Consider the following 23777-nt stretch of genomic DNA (forward strand, 5'->3'; position numbering starts at 1 on the left):
AGCACAAAACATGGTACAAACATTATTGGGCACGACCACAGCACAAAGGGCAAGACGGTAGAGACAACACATCCGCTAAGCAGCCACAACTGTCAATAAGAGTGTACATGATTGAGTCTTTGAATTAAGAGATTGAGATTTTTTTTTTTTACTGTCCAGTGTGCGTTTTTTTGCAACTCGTTGAAGTCGCTAGCCGCATCGAACTGACAAGAGTGAGGCCTAAGAGGGTTTTATAAATAAGCATCAACCAGTGGGTCTTGCGAAGGGTATACAAAGATGACCAGTTCACAGAGTGCAGTGATGTGTCCTATAAAGGAGCATCGGTGGCAATAGTGATGGCCGAATGGTAAAGAACATCAAGCTGCTCTAGAGCACCCTTACCTGCCGATCCATAAATTACGTCTCCGCAATCAAGCATGGGTAGGATGGTCATCTGAATCAGGGTTAGTTTGGCAGCTGGTGTGAAAGAGGGGCAATCACTGAACCGATGAATCAGCTGTTTGTCAAGGGTTCAGTACATAAAAACGTAATAGAACATTCAATTGAACGGAAACTGTTGTACTATTAAAAACGGGGAGGGTAGGGGGTTCAAAATGCACCGCTGCCCTTTTAAATACGTCACTCATTGCTTCAAAACACGGTACACCCACCGAACCGAGCAAGCGTAGCTCAAAGTATGTTCAAGAACGTACAATCATGTTTTGGGGAAATGTGTCGTTCAGTACAAGGTGTTCCGCAACCTAGCAAACATTTAAGCGAACTGAACGCACCCCTGGTGTGGCGCCTTGTTGGACAAAATCCGTCAGTACTTTAGGTTTACGAGTGTTTCAACAATGCATCGTAAAAATAATGTCCGAAGATGTCACACCAGTTTCCCAAAACACACAGTGCACTCGTTACAAAGTTACATTTATCTGTGTCGTTACAGGAGCTGTACCGTGCTGAAAATTATTCCAGAATATAAACTAAAGAGCTTGCAGTAGCTCTTAAATGATACATGGCATTTCAAAGGAATGTAATGAAACCGCAGGTCTCGAACCCTCGACCTTCGAGCCCGAGCGCTAATTGAATGTGCCGCAAAAGCATGCCTCGTGCGGCAGGATCGATTTCCGCGCTTATAAACCCAGGGTCGTTACAGTAATCTGTTGCACACAATACCGTTTTTTTCGAAGTAATCTATTGTACACAATACAGTTCTCATCATAAGAATACATTTTGTGTAGCCTATTATAAAGTATGTGTTTGTTGTTTGCCATTTGTTATGTATTCTGTGTTTTTTCGTGCTGTTTCGCATGCAATGTTTGCTTATATAAATTCTGAATTTCTTCAGTTTGTGTGAAAAAAAAGTCGCTATAGAAAATATCAAAGTTACCTAAAAATAGGATATGTTGACAATAGCAGCTAGTGTAACCGATGTGAAAGTTATACTGTTACATTGGTGCCGTGACCCGGATCACTGGTTGCTGAGGAAAAGGAGGTCAAAAGGGGGGTGAGTGTAACCAATGCGAAATGGCTGGCTAGCTAGTTAGCGGTGGTGCGCTCTAATAGCGTTTCAATCGGTGACGTCTCTCACTCCGAGACCTGAAGTAGTTGTTCCCCTTGCTCTGCAAGGGCCGTGGCTTTTGTGGAGCGAAGGTGACTGTTGTGTGCAGAAGGTCCCTGGTTTGAGCCCGGAAAGGGGACAGACGAAAGTTATTGCTAGCTAGCACACATACAGTGCAGATAAATTCTTCACATTCATCTGATCACAGACCAACATGGCTGACTTTTGGATTATCACAAGGGTAAATGCCATTCTAGTATTGTAATTCATAATTATATGGCATTAACCATCATTCAGACATCAATATGCTGCAGCAGCTGTAGAAAGTTGATAACAATGAGACTTAGTGACCGGTGCAATCCATGAATACTAACATTCTGTAAAACTGGCGGGAACTTGGTTTATGGAAGATAGTCAAACAGGACATACAGTTGAGGCCAAATATTTTGGCCGCAAAACAGGCACTCTACATGGTGATGATTTGTAGAGAGGAACTAGCTAGTTTAGCATAAGTGTTGACAAGTGACTTCAACTAATCCCCATTCATAGACACACACACCACACACACACAGTACCAGTCAAAAGTTGACAGCTCATTCCAGGGTTTCTCTTTATTTTAACTATTTCCTACATTGTAGAGACATCAAAACTATGGAATCATGAAGTAACCAAAAAAAGGGTTTAACAAATCAAAATATATTTGAGATTTTTCAAAGTAGCCACCCTTTGCCTTGACAGCTTTGCATTCTCTCAACCAGCTTCATGAGGTAGTCACCTGGAATGCATTTCAATTAACAGGTGTGCCTTGCTAAAGGTTCATGTGTGGAATTTCATTCCTTCCTTTGTTTAAGGTCTACTTGACCAAGGAGAGCGATGGAATGTTGCATCAAATGACTTGGCCTCCACCATCACCTGACTTCAACCCAATTGAGATGGTTTGGGATGAGTTGGACCGCAGAGCGAACTGCTTCAAGACTGTTGGAAAAGCATTCCAGGGGAAGCTGGTTGAGAGAATGCCAAGCATGTGCAAAGCGTGGCTACTTTGAAATATCTAAAATATATTTTGATTTGTTTAGTACGTGTCATTTCATAGCTTTGATGTCTTCAATATTATTATTATACAATGTATAAAATAGCATAAATAAAGAAAAACCCTTGAACCCTTTTGATTGGTACTGTATAGAAACTCAATGCAGGTATTTTAGCATAAACAAGGAACCAATGATAATGCTTCAACACCTTTATTGTGCAATCAGAACGCCCTCCACACCTGTAGGCAACAGCAGCAACATTAGCAAACCAATGAGGTAGACTTTCAAACCCTAAAAAGCAGCACAAGAAACTTGATCAAAAAGAAAAGAAAAAGAGGGATGACAATAGGTCTTTGGAAAAGCCTCCAATGACAACAAAAGGGGTAGGAGAAGGGTATGGGAAGGTAAGCCATGTTTGGTCGCATCATACTAGCAAAGTTAGTTCTAAATTCAACAGGAACAAAGCGGCTAAGAAAAACACTTCCGATGACATCTGTCCTGCTGAAAAAAGATAACAGGTGATTAAAAAAAACAAGTCAAACCTTTTCTCAAATGCAAATCAAAAAGTACAACAGTAAGTTGATTAAAACTATGTACAGTCGAGATCAAGGTTCGTTCCAGTGTTATTTCCATATTATCTGATCATTAGTTGAAAGCCTGTTGGTTTGACTGGTCAGCATCTGGCAATGGATGGCTAAAAATGCTGGAGCACCGACAGCTAGGCAGAGCAAAGGCTTCAACCACTTCATATTTGTAAAAAAAACTCAAATGTACAAACCGACAGCCCCAGGTAATTACTTTGAAGGGGCCAAAACTTAAAAATCGGCAAATATAAATTAAAAAGCAGTCAAGTAGATATTATATTAAGTTACCATTTTAGGACTTAAAACAATGAGTAAAAATTTGTAAAATACCTGCGTAAAAATATCAAGGTACGCTACTGGACAACTGATTCCCAAACTCCTCACCCCCCCAACAAAAACATCTACCTCTGAGGAATTTTGGTAGGTGTGGTGGGATGGTCAAAAAAAATAAAAAAAGGCACAGTCTGGCATCTGCAATGAAGAACAATGGGACCTGAAATATATAAAGTTAAGGATCAACAACAAAATCAACTCAAAATCTAGGGAGAGGAACATCTATGGATGCCTTTTAATGTCCTTTCCTGAATTATAATAGTTGTCTCAATAACTCCAACCCTTTACTGTGCATAAGGGCCATTAGTGAAAACAAGTAAATGGCAAAAAGAGAGCACAGTGCAGTAGTGAATATTCCTAGTGGTTCTTCCCCTGGGCCCTGTTGAGGGGGATAACAGGCTCTGGGGCTCCTGTGGTTAGCCTATCCCTCATCCTGGCTCCAGCTCCTGTGGGGGATCTCTGGAGCCCCCTGGAGTGTTGCCATAGCAGGCAGCTTAGCTGCAGTCCAGGCGCTTTTGGTTTCTCATGAGAGGCCTGTGGCTGCGGAGCACGTCCATGGAGTGCTGCCAGTGCCAGCAAGAGTGGCAGAAGTACTTGAAGCAGGCCTGTAGAGAAAACAAGTCACTCAGTCAGTCACCACTTCAGACTGGAGCACTCACATTTATTTCACTAATGACAATACCTGCAATGCATCATCCCCAAACTGTTTAGTATTAAGTAATAACCCATTGGAGATAACCCATCAATACAATTAGTGCTGGATTAGTGTCCTCTACCCTCTATTGTATGGGGTGTTCTCACCAGGTCTCTGCAGAAGAAGGGCCCTGGTTGTCGGTTACACACTTGGCACATGGAGTCCTCCAAGTAGGGGTCGATCTGAACCTGAGTAGACAAATCAATGCATTGATCTAGCCCTGTAAAGGAGGTTGAGTACTGGGTAAGGCTAGAGAGCTTAGGTTGCCTCAATCCATCTCTCAATGGAGATGTCCAATGGAAGCTCTCCTTACCTTTTTGGTGAACTTTGGAGTCTTGATCTCCACAAAGGCAGCGCTCACAGCCTTCAGGTAGCTCCTCTGGTTGTTGAAGGTCACACGTCCCGACCCTGCCGTTAAGGACACATGCTTAAACATCCCCTTCGTCAAAGTCACAAATAGCTCGGTCAGAATGTCAGCTATTAACAGATTCACTTTCCCTTGTACTATAAAGGCACTATTCCCTTTTTGAATATCATGCTACTTGTTATCCCTGAGAAAAAACAGCTCACGTGGTCCAGTAGATAATGATGGAGCTTGGCAGGGTAAAGACTAGTGTCAGGAGACAAGGCTAACCATTCCCAGAGTGCGTTGGTCCACACTACACCTACCTATGGGGTACTTGTGTTTGTCCGTGTCGATGCCAGAGTACATGACCCCTCCGAAGAGGTTGTTCATGATGAAGGCCAGGGCCTCTGCATTGAGCATGCCATGCAGCGCGCCTACAAACACAGTCTTACTGGGGACCAGCCGCTGGGATGGGCAGCGCACAAAGTTACTGTCAACCAGCACCCAAGGGATTACCTGCACCTGAGGACATGCGGGGAAGGGGAAGATTTTAAAAAACGTAATACAGAGAAATTTGAATACTGCAGCCAATTATGAAGGCTCCATCCAAAGTCAGTTACACATGGACATGAGTCCAACCCTGATTGGGCCAAAAACTGGATTAGTGAGAGCAATATAGCAGAAGAGCCAACCTCATTGCCTTCACCCATCTAATTCCTACAGATCAGACAGCAGGTAGGTGCTACAAGAACGTCCTATGGACAGAAATGGAACCAGATGTTTGAAAGGTCACTACTCACGTCCTTGCAGCGCATCCTTCGGCTAGACATCTTGTAGTAATACTCCCTATAGTCATCCTTGTGGAGCAGGTCCTGGGTGCAAGCCTGCAGCAGCCCATGGACAGACCGCTCACTCTCAAACACCAGATACACATAGCCTGCAGAGACCAGTGTCAGTTAAAAAACACAGAGTATCATTCCCCGACGAAGGCTAGACATACCACAACATGTCAGTGTTTTTCTACATTTTTCAATATCTATATCCCTGTAGCATTGTATCCCTGCGTATATCCTTACCGCCTACACGCAAAAAAAAAGAAAATAAATAACAATTGCACATTTCCCTGAAATACAATTCAGGTTGACTATGGATTTTAGGTTATTTTATTCCACCGAATAATAAACAAAAATAGAAGGCACCACTTACTGTGAAACACCAGAAGTGAATACATGCCAATGTACGTGTCCACCTCTGTGCTCTGGGAGAATGAGTAAAATAAAATTCCTACCACGTCAGCATTACCTTTAGGCATATTACCTTTGGGTGGGCAGCGTGGGTGCCTCCCATCCTTACCCGGCCACTCCACACTCAGAGGTCCGTACACGCCGAACGTGCCGACCAGGCTGGCTGTGGAGGGAGGGGAGAGAAGAGGTATGTCACAGTAATTTAGCAGACGCTCTTATCTATCAAACCTGGGTTATGTTCAGTAGGGCACAACGTTTTGAAACGGAAACAAAATTAGCATTCTTATTTTTTATTTTTTTTGGCTCTTCTCACCTACAGTCACATCCCATGGCACACCGCCCAGGAACACTTTACATGAGTACACTTGGTTCTTGTAGTTCCTAGGAGGCAGCTGGCCGCTCCATGTGAAGGTGGCATCGTTCACAGCTGGAAGAAAAAGTAAGAAAGATGATAGCACAGTACAACTGTAGCATGTAGAAGAATAAAGAGTCAAATGCAACTAAATTACTAGACTCCTGAAATTGTCAATCATTTACATTTAATTGGGCAATCAAGTTGAGTGAGAGGGGGGAACCAGCAAGAACATGGCCGTGGAGAACTGGGGTATATTCTATACTTCTTGCAACAAAAACATTTACTCTTTAAGAACCAAAACGGAAGTGAACAGAGCAAACGGAAAGAGGGGCCTACATGAATCTGTCCAATAGAAACTTGTTTTCATTGCAAAATGTTTTCCGTTTGGAGTAAACTGTGTTACAAATCATTTTGCAATCGAATCCAACAACCTGCAGCCTGTCTGTGCAGGCGAGCCTCCCTCTCAATGTTGAAGGGCTTCTGGGGCTCCTCCAGCAAGTCCCAGCTGGGCCACACTGAGGCCTGGGGCAAGCACTTGACCAGGGGCACCCCACAGTAGCTTTGGCCCTTTAGGGTGGGGGGCTCAGGGCTGAGAGCAGAGTTGTTGTGGAGGTCCAGGCGAGGACAGTCAACGGCTGTGCCTAGAATGTGGGGGTCCCTCTGTTGTACCCCCGGCATCATGAAGGGCAGGGGCGGGGAGATCCGCAGAGAAGACTGCAGAGAGGGAACACACACACACTTAACTACAGCCAGAACTGTGCACAGAACTCTAGTGCCAGTTCCAAATCAATACCTACCAGTGTTGTGTTCGAGACAGATTCAAGATCAAGACCGGGAGGGGGACAAGGGGTTGGAGACAGAGTCAAGACCAGAAAAATGCCAGTCCAATTCAAGACCATTGTAATTTTGTAAAATCACCACCATAAGAGCGCAAAATATCCAGTATTTCAGTGTTCATATTTCAGAACATATGGATTCTTCAGACATTCAGAATAGTGAAAAAATACACGGAGGGAAAAATAGAGCCACTACAAATAATTACTAGCCCAAACACCATGGGGAATAATTGGCCTTCTAAAACCTTCAGAGAAGGGGTAAGGATTTATAAAACAATGTAATTATTTTGAAATATTTCCAATTTATTCTCTTTAGTTTTTGTTGGAAAGGGTTAACACGAAAGAGAAAATCAGGATTTATATCAAATCAAATTGATTTATATAGCCCTTCGTACATCAGCTGATATCTCAAAGTGCTGTACAGAAACCCAGCCTAAAACCCCAAACAGCAAGCAATGCAGGTGTAAAGGTTTATTTTTTTTTCTTTGCTGGTCTCTAGCTAGCCACGTCAGCTATTGGCTAGGCCATCTGAAGCAAGATAAAGGCATCTGCCATTCAACTGTATTAGGGCAACATTTTGTGGAGTGACAGTGAAATCAACCAATAGCTATTTTTGATTAACTAGTCAAGTCAGTTAAGAACAAATTCTTATTTACAATGACTGCCCACCCCGGACGACACTGGGCCAATTGCGCACTGTCCTATGGGACCCCCAATCGCTGCAGATGTGATACAGCCTGGATTCGAACCAAGGACTGTAGTGGCGCCTCTTGCACTGAGATACAGTGCCTTAAGACCGCTGTGCCACTCGGGGAGCTTAATAGGTGGTACCGTTTATATAAAAACGTATGGAAACTTGCCTTCTTGAAGGCCAACAAGTCACCGCGCAATAGCGAGCAGTAGTTTTCCCTGTCTCGCTAGCTATCTTTTGTTGTCGGCTAGTTTGCAGTGGCTGCAGCAGGTGTTATCAAAGAGGATGTTGTTGCTAATTTGTTAGTTAAGTTTCAAATGATCATCATCAGGTGAACGGAACAGTGTTTATTGCAGAGCGCTTGCTGTTAGCAATCTCTTTGAAAATAAAGTGTGAGAAACATTGCTGCATTTAAAGTCCATATAAACCCCCTTTACAGCCCTATTGATCAAACAACCATGAAAGGTAGGCTCTCTCCCTCAGTTATGCACATCAACTAATGCTATCCAGAGCAAGAGGAGCTAAAATTTAACGAAGCAACATTAGATAAACCCTCTCAAACCTTTCAGCTAGTTGACCGTCAAAATTGCACTGATAAACGATGGGGAATTGTAGCCTTGTCATCCTTCTGCAGTTGCCTGCCAATGCATGCTTATCCCAACCTAGCACCCAAGCTAACTGGCTAAAGTTGGCTAGCTAGCTACTTCTAGACAAATGAGAGAACACCTCACTGACCTTAGCGGAGCTGGTTACACGTTATCTAGAGCATTCTTGACCATCACGCTCCCCCCATCCAACCTGACAGAGCTTGAGATGATCTGCAGAGAAGAATGGGAGAAACTCCCCAAATACAGGTGTGCCAAGCTTGTAGCATCATATCCAAGAAGACTTTAGGCTTTAAATCGCTGCCAAAGATGCTTCAATAAAGTACTGAGTAAAGGGTCTGAATACTTAAATCCAGGTGATTGAAGTTATTTAATACATTTGCAAAAATGTAAAAAGGTGTATTGTGTATAGATTGATGAGAATTTTTTTAATTTTAAAAAATCCATTTTAGAATAAGGCTGTAACATTAAATGTTGAAAGTCAAGGGGTCTGAATACTTTACGAATGCACTGTAAGTTGAAACGTCTTTCCTTCCCTACCGATGTCATTCTTCTGTGAGCTGCTCCTTGCCAAAACAAGTTGAAAGCTGCACAATTTTGCTGCCTGCAGATGATATTGCACTGAAACTAGGCTGTGTGCGGCACGCATGTGAATATATTTCACGCGCTTTGCGATTATGTAGGCTACTTTGTGCATGATTTATCTATTGTCCTACATAATTGATAAGTCGTATACCTCCACTACACTACTTTGATACATATCAGTAGGGATTAAGTAGCGAGTATACGCAATTCCCACTGAAAAAAAAGGTGGGTATAATGTTTATACCTGCGTATACCCTCTACACCACTGGCCCTTTGTGAGTGCGCTGGTATTACGTTTGCTGTCCTTTCAGAATCACAAATCTGTCACACACAGAAGGCTTATAGGTTCGCCACTGCGCAAACATGTCTAATAGATAAGGCTGTTACGATAATGTTTTCAAGAAAGGAGTCTATACATCCATCCTGGTATGGCAACAGCTTGGCCTCCGACCGCAAGGCACTACAGAGGGTAGTGCACATGTCCAAGGACATCACGGGCCACGCTTCCTGACATCCAGGACCTATATACTAGGCAGTGTCAGGGGAAGGCCCAAAAAATGACTCCAGTCACTCCGGTACCCAACTGCTACCGGAGCGCCAAATCTAGGACCAAAATGCTCCTTAACAGCTTCTACCCCCAAGCCATAAGACTGCTGAACAATTAAATCAGATGGCCACCCCGACTATGTTTTTACACTGCTGCTATCACTTATCTATGCAGTCACTTTACTCCTACCTACATGTACAAAATAACTTGACTTGCCATACCCCTATACCCTGTATATAGCCACGCTATTTATATTGTGTTACTTTTTAATTTGACATTTTTTACTTCAGTTTATTAAGTAAATATTTTCTTAACTCTTTCTTGAACTGCATTGTTGGTAAGTAAGAATTTCACAAAAAGTTCTACGCCTGGTTAATGGTTTGTAAGTAAGCATTTCACAATACCTGATGTATTCTGAGCATGTGACAATTCAAATTTGATAGACATTTGGTCTGGTGAAGCAGTTATGCGCTGGATTATTTTAATTTTTTCTATTTTTAACTCCGCTGATCTCGGCTGTCTGAGACAGAGTACAAATGTATCCGACACGACCGAGCCAATGTATGGTATCGAGACAGGTCTTGAGTACTACAACACTGATACCTACCCAACCTTTACTCTGACATACATTTTTCACAATTTGTTGTTGATGGATCCAGACAGTTTAAGTGCATACCAGGAATATTTCTAGCTGCCTCAGGCTAGCCATAACTGATTATAGTGTAATCAAATGTGGCAAACCACTATTTCACTATAAAAAGCAAAAAATGGCCTACACCATCTTGAGTATAGCTGAGGAGTGATCTGATTAAACAGGGCCCCTTAACTTACATTTACATTTAAGTAAACTTACTTACTGTTGAGTTTGAATAGTAGACATCAGAAGTGCTCCTCGTCATTCACTAACAGACCTTAGCTCAATTATTAGCCTTTAAACGGCAAAATTTTGTCTCCACCCCATGCCAAAATGTGCTGAATTGCAGGAAATTAGTTTTTGATTTGGTTGGTGGGGTGTCGCAAAAGGTCCCAAGGTGGTAGGGCCCCCAAACAAAACTTGCTTAGAACTCCCAAAAGGCTAGGGCCGGACCTGAATCTGGGCATATGAAACTGCGCCATAAAGAGGTATATTCTAGGGTCTTCAATCAAAACTCACCAGCAGCTCAGAGAGGTGGTCTGATCCGGAGCTAAAGCCACTGGTTTCAGAGTCGGCCGGGCTGCTGCAGCGCGAGTCCAGGAAGGAGCGCCCCTCCACGCGGGGATTTCCACCCTGACTCAGCCCAGGGAACGTCGCCAGCAGATCTGTGGTGCCCAGAGGTTCCAGAGCCTGGCCCAGTGGGCTACCCAGCATGCCTAGCACTATAAATACAAAGAATACTCATGTGCTCATCATACTGCAACTTGAGAGGGACATCACTGAAGGAAACCTCAACAAATTCACAGAGCCAGTGAAGACAGCATTTTGTTTCCTCAAGGTCAGCGTTTCTTAATTCTGGTACTTGTGCGAAGGGGTGCACGTTTTAGCCCCAGCACTACACAGCGGATTCAAATAACTAACTCAAGCTTTGAATCAGGTGCGTAGTGCTAAGGCAAAATCTAAAATGTGCATCCCTTTGGATTCCTGCAACCAAGATTAAGAAGCGCTGCTCTGGGTGATTTCAAGTTATTAACCTGGGAACACATTAAAGTGAAGCACACAACCTTAATGTATGGGTTTTAATGGTAAAAGGTTAGAGCAGAGGAGGATTCAGAGGAACAGCCCTGGACCTGATTTCCCAAAAGCGTCAACACTAAGTTCATCATAACTTTCATAAGAGCGTCATTAAATCGGGAGCGGTTTCCCAAAAACATTGTTAGATTACGAGCGTTTTTCAATTTCAACACCTGCCTAAGACCGCTCATAAAAGAGCTAAGTACGTCATTAGATACTTTTGTCATCCCACGTCACTTTATACACAGATCTCCACTAATCATAGAATCACATGGATTATCCATATCTCTGTGACCGTGTTAACTTCAGAACAAAGTTGATAAGTTGCCAATGTCTTTGCAATTGATACAAACAAGCAACGTATAAAACGATGCATCAAATGAAAAAAATCATATTGAAACACATTTCATGTTTAAGCAATTGAGTTCCAGTTTGCTACTTGTAGGCTACTGTCCAATTTGTCTCGATACATTTCATGTGTAGCCAAACAGTGTGACGAATCTGTAATTTAGTGTATTTTCATTTTGTAAGCATTAGAATAAGCCGCCTCAATTTGCAGGCATAGGTGGTAATATCCCTAGGAGCTGATCAGATGTCAGTATTGTGAAATTATAATTTTAAGGTAAGAGAAAGTACAGCGCTCCCCTTCTTTTGATCCTATCAGTATTGACATGCTCCAACGACACACTTAGCATCTCTGCATGGTGTTTTGGGAAACTCATGTTACATCTTTGGCCGTTGTAGAAAAGATGCATTGTTAAAACACTACTAAGCCTAAGTCCCATCGCTATTGGGAAACTGGGCCCTCGGCATTCAAATGTGATTACATTCTGTGGCCTCACTGCCCTGGATGAGGGTGCCACTGCCAGGCCAAACAAAACTGCGTCAGCAGCGAGTGTGCCATGCCAGAGACAAAACTGATTAGTCACAGCAAAGAATTAAGAGACGTGATGAGGCAGAACCAGGGCTGGCCCCTTCTGGAAGAGTGTTTACCCTTGTGCACAGAAATAGGTCTGATTAATCATCCTTGGAAGTAGGAGCTCATTGCTGCCACTTACATCAAAGGCCATCCTAATCCAGAGAGCACATTATAGATCAAAAATCATACCAGCACACCCCAAAAGGGGATTAGGGGGTTCTATTAGGACATTTGAAAGAATGAATCACAGCCAGGTTTATCACATAGGGTTATATTAGGGCTGTTGGCGGTCACTACATTTTGTCAGCCAGTGATTGTCAAGCAAATAACTGTCGATCTCACGCAAAAATGTGCTTATGTTAATTAACGGCAATTACCATGAACACATTTCGCATCTCCCGGCTTCCACACAAGCCACTGATGCATACCTTTGGAACATCTACATTTTAAAAAGTCTATAAGTCCATGTAACATAGGCTATACCTTCACAATAAATCCATTATTTTAGACAGTGTAAGAGCAAAATTGCAAGATTGTTATAATACTTTTAATTGCATCAAATGGTTGTTTTATGCAACAGAATAGAGTTCTTAGAACTCTATTGTGTCTGTGTGAACTGAAAGTGGGCCTCTGGGAGATAACACTGACAGGAGATTTACAATGTCTTTGGGGATACCGCATTCCAGAACATGAGTTAATGTTTCTGTTCTATACGGTACCAGAGAGCCATGGCTCCAGCATGGAGTTGAGGGGCCAGACACTGGTCTCTACACAATGAAAACCTTTTACAGCAGATACTGTTTGCTGTATGTTATATTTCCTATAAATCTTAACCTCGTGACCCATTCCATACATCTGTTGTGTTTATGTAGACTGGAGGATGGACTTTGCTGACTCAAACCAGCTTGTTGAGTTCGCAGTGATCACCTCCAGGGGAGGTTACTGACCAGCTCCATTACTGCAGTAATTAAATAATGTTTGATTTTTAGATTTCTTCAAAACAATATTTCCCCCACAACAGGCCTAAAGAAACATGATATTAAGAAAATGTAGTCTATTTCAGAAGAACAGAAAAGCATACTCCGAGTTATCCTTGATGTTAGGTCTTGATCTGGCTATGCCATATGGCTGTGGGCTACAATAGTTCATTTAGCAGACAAGATTTGCTTAGTATTACGTGGCATTATTTTATAGTATGAAGAATACAAATTTAATAGCAAGAATATTTTCTCCAAATGATTTGAGGGAGTGCGCACATGTAGCTATTCCATGTAGAGCGGTTAACAAAGAAATAGATACTCCTATATACTTAATTTAGAGTTATGTAACATTAGTTGTGATACAAATGGCGGGCCATATGTTTAGATTTTTAATACATTGTAAGGCTACATGATGCGACTAATGATGTTTGAAAGGCATGCGCTCTACTTTGTTTTTTATGCAGGCTATAGACACTTCGTCGTCTCTCATTCACAATTTGAGAAGCTCTTGATAACGCCTTGAATTTCCCAGCGGCATTCCCTTTGTGTGGCCATAATGTAACCTAAAAAAAATCCATGCCTTTTGCATCCCTGAGTGCTGCCTGCTCCGAAGCACCTCTGGCTCACGCGGCTCCATCATCTGATCGGATCTTTCTCACAGGCTACAAGTGAAGACAGCCACATCGGGACGCAACTGCGTGCGTCCTTATCCAATTCCGAGGTGCATATTGAAGATTTGAAAAACTGTCCACATTTACTTCGTCAGCCAACAAGATGAGTAGGCCTAACGAACAGCAAAGGCACTAGCCTATGTCAATCTACTAGCATAGTACAAAAGTTGACCCATTCTATTCTGTGCCAGAAATAAATAATCCTCCTATAATCCTGGGACAGTTGTGGGATGTGATGTATTAATTTGGGATCTAAGCACTAGCATAAAAAACACTTTGTGTAATGAGGCTGACTGATATGTGACTGATTTCTTCACATTATATAAGCAACAATGCGCACACAGCAGTAGGATATAAGCGTGAATTGTCCATTAGCGGGAAAACACCATTATGACCATTACATTACATTTACATTTAAGTCATTTAGCAGGACCACAAATGCAATTATGCATGTAATGCTTTTATTATAAAAGGTGCATTTTTATGGTGAAAATTATCTTCCCCAAACATGAAACTAACACACTGCATGAGCCAGTTAGGGCCTACACCTGTTTTAAAGCAGATTAATGTGGTTAATTTTAAAGAAGTTATTCGGCCACTTTAGTTATGATACAAACCTTATGAAAACATACGGGCCTATGGGCAAGGCTACATGTGGCAAACTGTGATTAGAAAAAGTTATTTAAAAAAAAAGGCATGGTTTGCCTTAAGCTGGGCATCATTCCCAAGTGCTAATATATAATTCACAAGTGAGTAGGCTAATATTGTCACCCATCAGACTATTCTTGATTTAACCTTTACATATACTAACTAACATGTGTGAAATTCATTTTGATTTAGAATGGACCATTATGCACGGTCTCTAAATTGGGGCAGGGGGAAAAAAATACGTCATTATTAAATAGCGAATGGCGGACACTTTTTTCTATGGTTCATTTTCATGCCAGCCAGGTAGGCTATACACCTGTTGTAAAATCAAATCAAATTTTATTTGTCACATGCGCTGAATACAACAGTTCAACAGCTCTTAACCAACAATGCAGTTAAGAAAAATAAGTGTAAAGTAAAAAAAATTAAAAAGTAACAAATAATTAAAGAGCAGCAGTAAAATAACAATAGTGAGGTTATATACAAGGGGTAACAGTACTTAGTCAATGTGCGGGTGCACCGGTTAGTCGAGGTAATATGTAGGGATGCACGATATATCGGAATCCGCCGATATTAGCTAAAAATGCCAACATCAGCCAGCTGTCCAGTTTAACGTTGATGTGCAAAACTGATGTCAAAGCTGACGTGCATACCTATATAACGTAGGTACATGAAGTAAAGACGCTGCATAAAATGTTGCGCTACACATGCAACACAGCATTCCTAACCGATACCACAATGTCGTGTGGATCAACAAGTCAACAATTTGAGCAGTCATTTGAAATAGTAAGAACATTTCAGCGAGACAACTCCAAGGCAAAATCCATTAACACCAAGATAATGGAATTCATTGCCCTTGACAATCAACTGCTCTCTGTCGTGGGTGATGTTGGCTTCGCGACTAGTTGAGCACCGCCGGTACACACTACCAAGTGTGCCATTTTTCATGTTGCCCTACCGGAGTTACACACATTAGCTTCACAACATACTATGGAACGCCGTTTGGGTCTTTGTGTGTCAAAAAAGACACGTCAATTAACACTATTTGACACGTTAAATAACAGTTCTATTACAGAATGTTGTGTGTTCTGAATTTGCACGTGCAAGCCAAGCGCCACCACTACTATCAGTAGCACTGTCAAAGTCTGCAAACACTGGCCACGAACGATGTGTTTACAATACCACGTTGGTAATAAAGAATAATTAGTTCAACTGCAACTTCTGGGGTAGCTAGCACCAATACAACCAGCCTGAAGACCATGACCAGTAGAAACAGCAGTTATTTTCATTATTCTTAGTAATGATTTAGGAATCCCTGTGAGTAAGTATTAGCTAGGTAGCAACTTGTTCGCCTATTGAAAATAAATAGCTAGCGTTATAAGCAGCCAGCTAGCTTCATCTGGCTAGTGAAGCTCAACCGGAACGGGTTGTGAAGCTAGCCACAATAAGGATTAGGCACAATAGTGGAATTTGCAGTTGGCCTTCAAGATAAAACGCACCTCATTGAAAGTGATGCAGAAGGTTACAAATTGGTGGAATCATGCCATATTTAGACTAGATAATATTAAACAAGGTTGGAATGTGAAGCAATGAAATGGGGTATCAGTCTACTCTGTGATACCCACAGAACACAATTGTTAAGAGTTTACGCGAATATTAGCGTTGTCTCATAGCGGGACTGCGACTGTGAAATCCCCTACCCAGTCAGCCTATTGTGTGTATTGACATATTGCACTGTACAGCTTTACCTAAGGATTGGGGATCAATGAAATAAGCTTTCAGTCTACTCAATGCCAAATATATTTTTTCCCAACGTCCTCAGACTTCAAAATACCCACGCAGTATTGTTTTTCCTCGGGAATAGTGTTCAGTCCACATAGGTTGACAATAAATGTGGCTCAATTTACAGTTGTTTCAGAGTCCCGCAATAAGAGCTACAATGCTAATGTTCTCTGGGTGTCACTGAGTAGACTGATACCCCATGTAATTGATCTATAATCCATAGGCTGTACAGTGAAATAAGTATGCCCCCATTGCAATTCTAAAGTATAAAACAGTGTGATTTCAACAGATTTGTTCATTTGACACTTTTGTTGATTTTATGTAACATGCCAACCTCCTTTAGCATGATCTATTCAATTATGGCATAATTCTACTATTTGTATTAATTTGCATCACTGTCAATGTCATATTTATATTTTGAAGGCTAACCTCAAAGTCCTCGTGGCTAATCCTTATTGTGGCGAGCTTCACATAGATGGGTCCGAGCACCATTAATCAAGTAAAATCATTTTTTATAAACTAGGGTAATTTTAGATTACACCTAGCTATGTAGTTAGCTAGCTAACTATAGCTAATGTAACATATGTCGTTTAGCTATGTTTTTGGGGAAGAACATTGTTTGCATCCATAAGCTAGCTTTTTTTTTAAATGACCAGCACTGTAGGTGTGCGAGACTTTACCAGCATCATAGCATACGTATCGATGAATCGTTGTGATATATGACATACAAGTGAGTGTAACCAATATGTAATAACTCTGTAAAAAATGTATGAACGTGTTAAATTATTATGTGACATGAGGTCATATTCAGGTCCTGATTGGTCAACAAACTTAATTGACGTGTATCTTTTTTGACACGCAAAGACCCAAACTGTGTTCTATAGAAATCCTGGTTGAGAATGAAATGACTGAACAAATGAAAAACAAAACAGCACAGCAAGTAAGTGAAAGAAATAGGTTTTGATTATGTTTTACTGGTAATGGGGACATACGTAAACGCCAACAAAATAACCTTTTGGTCAGTGTGGTGTATGTGTAACCTTTAACTAGGAAAGTCAATTAAGAACAAATTATTTACAATGACGGCCTACCCCAGACGACCCTGGGCTAACTCTGCGCCGCCCTATGGGACTCCCTATCACGGCTAGATATGATATAGCCTGGATTCGAACCAGGGACTGTAGTGACACCTCTTGCACTGATATGCAGTGCCTTAGACCGCTGCGTCCGTGTGTGTGTTAACTATTTAACTGTACTAGAATGCTTCAAAGGCCGCTAAATTGTTGGTTATTGGCTCCAGGATGCTGGCCTTCTAGGCAGCGTTGCAAAGAAAAAGCCATCTCTCAGATTGGCCAATAAAAATAAAAGATTAAGATGGGCAAAAGAACAGACACTGGACAGAGGAACTCTGCCTAGAAGGCCAGCATCCCGGAGTTGCCTCTTCACTGTTGACTTTGAGACGGGTGTTTTGCAGGTACTATTTAATGAAGCTGCCAGTTGAGGACATGCAAGGACAAATGTACTTGTCCTCTTGCTCAGTTGTACACCGAGGCCTCCCACTCCTTTTTCTATTCTGGTAAGAGCTAGTTTGCGCTCTTCTGTGAAGGGAGTAGTACACAGCGTTGTACGAGATCTTCAGTTTCTTGCAATTTTTTGCATTTCTCAGAACAAGAATAGACTGACGAGTTTCAGAAGAAAGTACTTGTTTCTGGCCATTTTGAGCCTGTAATTGAACCCACAAATGCTAACGCTCCAGATACACAACTAAGCTAAAGGACAGTTTTATTGCTTCTTTAAATCAGAAACAGTTTTCAGCTGTGCTAACATAATTGCAAAAGGGTTTTCTAATGATCAATTAGCATATTATATATATATATATATATACACACACACACACATACACTGCTCAAAAAAAATAAAGGGAACACTTAAACAACACAATGTAACTCCAAATCAATCACACTTCTGTGAAATCAAACTGTTCACTTAGGAAGCAAAACTGATTGACATTAAATTTCACATGCTGTTGTGCAAATGGAATAGACAACAGGTGGAAATAGGCAATTAGCAAGACACCCCCAATAAAGGAGTGGTTCTGCAGGTGGTGACCACAGTCCACTTCTCAGTTCCTATGCTTCCTGGATGATGTTTTGGTCACTTTTGAATGCTGGCGGTGCTTTCACTCTAGTGGTAGCATGAGACAGAGTCTACAACCCACACAAGTGGCTAAGGTAGTGCAGCTCATCCAGGATGGCACATCAATGTGAGCTGTGGCAAGAAGGTTTGCTGTGTCTGTCCAGAGCATGGAGGTGCTACCAGGAGACAGGCCAGTACATCAGGAGACGGGGAGGAGGCCGTAGGAGGGCAACAACCCAGCAGCAGGATCGCTACCTCAGTCTTTGTGCAAGGAGGAGCACTGCCAGAGCCCTGCAAAATGACCTCCAGCAGGCCACAAATGTGCATGTGTCTGCTCAAACGGTCAGAAACAGACGCCATGAGGGTGGTATGAGGGCCCGACGTCCACAGGTGGGGGTTGTGCTTACAGCCTAACACCGTGCAGGACGTTTGGCATTTGCAAGAGAACACCAAGACTGGCAAATTCGCCACAGGCGCCCTGTGCTCTTCACAGATGAAAGCAGGTTCACACTGAGCACATGTGACAGAGTCTGGAGACACAGTGGAGAACGTTCTGCTGCCTGCAACATCCTCCAGCATGACCGGTTTGGCGGTGGGTCAGTCATGGTGTGGGGTGGTATTTCTTTGGGGGGGCCGCACAGCCCTCCATGTGCTCGCCAGAGGCAGCCTGACTGCCATTAGGTACCGAGATGAGATCCTCAGACCCCTTGTGAGACCATATGCTGGTGCGGTTGGCCATGGGTTCCTCCTAATGCAAGACAATGCTAGACCGCATGTGGCTGGAGTGTGTCAGCAGTTCCTGCAAGTGGAAGGAATTGATGCTATGGACTGGCCCGCCCCTTCCCCAGACCTGAATCCAATTGAGCACATCTGGGACATCATGTCTCGCTCCATCCACCAATGCCACGTTGCACCACAGACTGTCCAGGAGTTGGCGTATGCTTTAGTCCAAGTCTGGGAGGAGATCCCTCAGGAGACCACCCGCCACCTCATCAGGAGCATGCCCAGGCGTTGTAGGGAGGTCATACAGGCACGTGGAGGCCACACACACTACTGAGCCTCATTTTGACTTGTTTTAAGGACATTACATCAAAGTTGGATCAGCCTGTAGTGTGGTTTTCCACTTTAATTTTGAGTGTCACTCCAAATCCAGACCCCCATGGGTTGATCAATTTGATTTCCATTGATAATTTGTGTGATTTTTTTTGTCAGCACATTCAACTATGTAAAGAAAAAAGTATTTAATTAGAAAATGTCATTCATTCAGATCTAGGATGTGTTATTTTGGTGTTCCCTTTAATTTTTTGAGCATATACATATATACATACATACACACAGTGGGGAGAACAAGTACTTGATACACTGCCGATTTTCCTACTTACAAAGCATTTAGAGGTCTGTAATTTTTATCGTACTTATGTCATGCAATAAAATGCAAATTAATTACTTAAGTCATACCATGTGATTTTCTGGATTTTTGTTTTAGATTCCATCTCTCACAGCTGAAGTGTACCTATGATAAAAGAATTACAGACCTCTACATGCTTTGTAAGTGGGAAAACCTGCAAAATCGGCAGTGTATCAAACACTTGTTCTCCCCACTGTGTGTGTGTATATATATATATATTTTTTTTTAATCAGCCATTTCCAGCTCCAATAGTAATTTACAACATTAACCATGTCTACACTGTATTTCTGATCAATTTGATGTTATTTTAATGATTTTTTTTTTAAAAGTGCTTTTCTTTCAAAAACAAGGACTTTTCTAAGTGACCCCAAACTTTTGAACGGTAGTGTACGTGTTCGTAGTTCGTCTATTTTATAGTCCAATGATTGTACGTTGGCTAATAGGACCGATGGTAAAGGCAAACCCACTCGCCATCGGATCCTTACAAGGCACCCAGACCTACATTCAAGATATCTCCCTCTCCTGCGAATGACAGGGATGAGGGGCTTGTCGGGTGTCTGGAGTAAATCCTTCGCGCCCGACTCGTTAAGGAAAAATAATCTTCTTCCAGTACGAGGTGAGTAATCGCTGTCCTGATATCTAGAAGCTCTTTTCGGTCATAGGCGATGGTGGCAGAGACATTATGTGCAAAATAAGTTACAAATAACGCAAAACAAGACAATAGCACAATTGGTTAGGGGACTGTTAGGGGACGGAAGCCATCTCCTCCGGCACCATTAACCTGTCCTAGAAGCAATGTACTGAATATTAGGAAAGTTGAGAAATAAATGTAGTAGGCCTAGCCTATAGAAAGCTGATGGAATCCTCTTTTTAAGAGGCCATCACTTTGTTTTCTCACGCAATTGCATAGCCTATAGAAATGTTACGCAACATGAGCTCTCATGAAGTGATTAGATTTTCAATACATTTGTATTGATGTCAGAGTGATTATAGGGACAATAGAGTGCTGAGTACCATACCAGGCAGTTAGCAAGTTTGGTAAGCTACTAATAAGCATCATCGGCATCAGATTGGAGAAGCCTAATTACCGTGACCTAACGGTCACATAGAATTTGACTGTCTTCATGACTCGTGACCGTGATACGGCCCCCGCTACAGCCCTAGGTGCTATTCCTTCCCAGTGATCCCAAAACCAGTTTCTAACAAAGCAAAAATCATCATTCTTCCATTTATCCAAAACAGACTACTCCCACCTCACCTACATTTCATAAAAGGTTTTTTAATTTCTTAAAGAAGAAACCGATTTTCCCTCCCTTATGAAGGTTTTGTAGATATGTGTATAATATGGCACTGATACTCACTGGAGGGCGAGTTGGTGTGTGACGGAGGCTCCATGGTAGCAGAGGGCTGCTCCCAGCAGGCTAGGTTGAGCGACTGCAGCCCCAGGCCCAGCTGAGTGAGATCAGACAGGCCACCACCACGGAGCGTAGAGCCCTGGGCTATGGAGGGGCAAGGAACCTTGCTGCTTATAGGGCTACCCATCGCTGCAAAATCCCCATCTAGTAAGTATGGAGAGAAGGAGAGAGCGAGAGAGTGAGTATAAACGAGGCAGAGAAGGAGTACAAAGAGAGAACCAGACAAACCAAGTTGGGAGAACCTGAGTAAGGGAAGGCGTGAATCAGACAAAATGACAGAGAGCAGGTATAAAGGGAGGGTATAGTGAGAAAACATTCACAGCAGGCAACACCAAGAGAAATGCACAACCTCTGGAAAATCCATTCTACATAGGTACTAGACTAACTACCTACCACCTCATCCACCACACCCCTCCCATCATCTCAGCCTTACCAACCTACTGTACCCGGGCAAGTGCCCAGAGCCTGCCATGCCTCTGTCGGCATCACCACCCAGCTAAGCATGTGACCTGGACTCGGCTGCCCTCACACACTCCTGACGCTGCCATTCGGTGGTGTGAGAGATAGGTTGAATAAAGCTCTCACTCAGCACATGGATCCAACCAGGCAGCACCCGTGGCTGGGTGGCTCAGGAAGCAATGTGCTCCACTCGGTATCTCTCGGTAGAATGTGTGTGAGCGTGGGGCTCAGCAGTGCTCCTCAGAATCTCTCGGCCGACTGTGTGTGTGCGCGTATGGCTGACTCTCCTGTAGCTCTCGCGAGTGTCCAACCGCCGCTGCGCACTGATCAGACAGGCTGAGAGCTGCTTTCTGCTTTCTCTTGCCTGCCTAAGAATGTGTTCCAAAACACTGACTTGATTCACACAACAGAGATCTGAGGAGAACAGCAGTCTGAGAAGTTGGACCCCCTCCAGATTCAGCCCCTCCCCATATGCCTCAGTCTGGTCTGACTCAGCAAATCGGACCGGTAGGGAGGCAGACAGATTCAGCTCGCTTGATACCAACACTACTATTCATTCAACACTACAAAAAAAGCCTAGAAACTTATTCAGAAGAGTATAAATTTACTGCTCAGATAAAGATATATTTTGAGATGCATAATTCTCAGCCTTGTAGAACAGAGCATTATGTCAGTTCAATACATTACAATTCTATCTGCAATGTTACAAAACTTGCATCTTGCTGAATAAGCCCTTTACCATTTGGCAAAACGAACAAGACGTCCCTGTAAGGAGAAGGAAGTCAAGTTCTGCCTCGGTATTGGCAGGAGCCAGTACCTGGATCGGTTACAAGAGCAGCATGAATGAGCTTCAATGCTTTCCCAATCTCATTGACAAAAAGAGAATCAGCTGACTGCCATTGTGGTCTCATACTGCTATAGAATGCGTTCTGCAGGAGTTATGAGAAACAATACTGAGAACTCAGCACATTTATCAAAATAAAACTGAAAAGGGATGCTTCATAGCTGTTCAATTCTAGACTAGGTCCAATTTTACAATGCATTTCTTAAATGGCTTTGGAATTACCTGACAGGTGATGGACACGCTCCCCCTTGTGGTTTGTGGGTGTAGTGCACACCCCAGTGAGGTCCAGAGAGTTGCCCAACATATTGTTAATTCGGCGGAAAATATCACCATTGCTGCATGTAGGCAGGGCTTGAGAGCCTGTATGCCAGTGGTCATGGAGCCTCAGGTCTTCTTTCTGTTTGCAGTATGAATGTAGAACATGCAATGTACAACAGGCAGACAATACTGCACATACATCAAATGTAGGCTTATTCCCCAATAAAGTAGGTTTATTCCCCGTGTAGTCTAGATAGGAAACGTTGAAATAATAGGCCTAGTCTTTACAACTTGGCCTTGTTGGCTATTATTTCTCCGGTTGTCACTGCGTTTGAGGTAAACTTATTATCAGTCAAGTGATGGTAAAAACGCGATTAAATATGCACTAGACATAAAAGGCAACCATAAATACATTTACATCGTTAAACAGTTAGAGCTGGACTGGTGATTATTTATGAATGGGAAAATGTTCAATTTAAATAATATATTGAAAATGTCTACAGCTAACGTTAGCAGTTGTACCGTGGACAAAAGCTAAAGATGCTAAAGGTTCATTTTACAAAAGGACATAGTCGTTGAACGACTGGGAGGTTTATTTTATAGACAGCGCTCGACTATTCACACAAAAGTCTACTTACCAGAGAAAAGGCCATATTATTGGACAGGAACCCGCTGGGATGTGTCAAATATCTGTCTGCCTGCCTCGAAACACTACTTGAAGACTACTTTCAATACTCAGGTGTCATGATTAGGAAAATGTGCGGCAACTTATCTGTTAACGGCATGCGGGGTAATTCATTTGAAATGGCACCACTGAAGTAGAGATGCACAGACCTACAAATCAAATTTTAACTAAATTAAAATGGGGTACATCACGTCGTAGTTTCAGTACTATAACTTCCAGTATTTCATTGCCTCCTGTTAACCTCTGAAAACGGATTTTGAGGCACCTATTGAACTATTTTTAGATTCAGCACGCGGAGGGAAATCACACTGTCTGCTCATGGGCCCTAGGGTCAGTTGCTTCCAGACATGACGTCATATCACATCTAAATTGGATACATTGTACCTTACAAACAGGAAGTAGCTGAATTTGAAGACAAGTCGATAACAAATATCCACATCAAAGAGTATCAAGTTAGGTTTTCCATCTCT

General features: G+C 42.5%; 1 protein-coding gene across 2 annotated transcripts; it reads right to left on the reverse strand.

Moving 5' to 3' along the window:
* Nucleotides 1-2768: 2768 nt before the first annotated feature.
* On the reverse strand, nucleotides 2769-23645 carry cpeb1a (cytoplasmic polyadenylation element binding protein 1a). 2 transcript variants are annotated; one of them, XM_029668697.2, is made up of 12 exons: nucleotides 23261-23645; nucleotides 22587-22761; nucleotides 21008-21205; nucleotides 10548-10750; nucleotides 6562-6844; nucleotides 6089-6202; nucleotides 5849-5938; nucleotides 5332-5468; nucleotides 4855-5053; nucleotides 4499-4593; nucleotides 4293-4373; nucleotides 2769-4096 (listed from the first exon to the last, which is right to left on the reverse strand). In XM_029668697.2, the coding sequence occupies exons 1-12, from the start codon at nucleotides 23273-23275 to the stop codon at nucleotides 3986-3988; spliced, it is 1701 nt and encodes a 566-aa protein (XP_029524557.1). In that variant the 5' UTR covers nucleotides 23276-23645; the 3' UTR covers nucleotides 2769-3985. The 2 variants fall into 2 exon arrangements, with proteins under 2 accessions (XP_029524557.1, XP_029524556.1); XM_029668696.2 differs by having other exon boundaries at nucleotides 5834-5938.
* Nucleotides 23646-23777: the final 132 nt, after the last annotated feature.

This window comes from Oncorhynchus nerka, linkage group LG9a (assembly GCF_034236695.1).
Source record: "Oncorhynchus nerka isolate Pitt River linkage group LG9a, Oner_Uvic_2.0, whole genome shotgun sequence".
Lineage (NCBI taxonomy): Eukaryota > Metazoa > Chordata > Actinopteri > Salmoniformes > Salmonidae > Oncorhynchus > Oncorhynchus nerka.

What these genes read in the sequence shown, in the direction of transcription:
- cpeb1a (XM_029668696.2), bottom strand. An exon ending in ACCACCTCTCTGAGCTGCTG is followed by an intron (nt 6,845 to 10,547) that starts GTGAGTTTTGAT and finishes CCCTCTCTGCAG; the next exon opens with TCTTCTCTGCGGATCTCCCC. An exon ending in CAAAGGTAATATGCCTAAAG is followed by an intron (nt 5,469 to 5,833) that starts GTAATGCTGACG and finishes TGGTCTCTGCAG; the next exon opens with GCTATGTGTATCTGGTGTTT.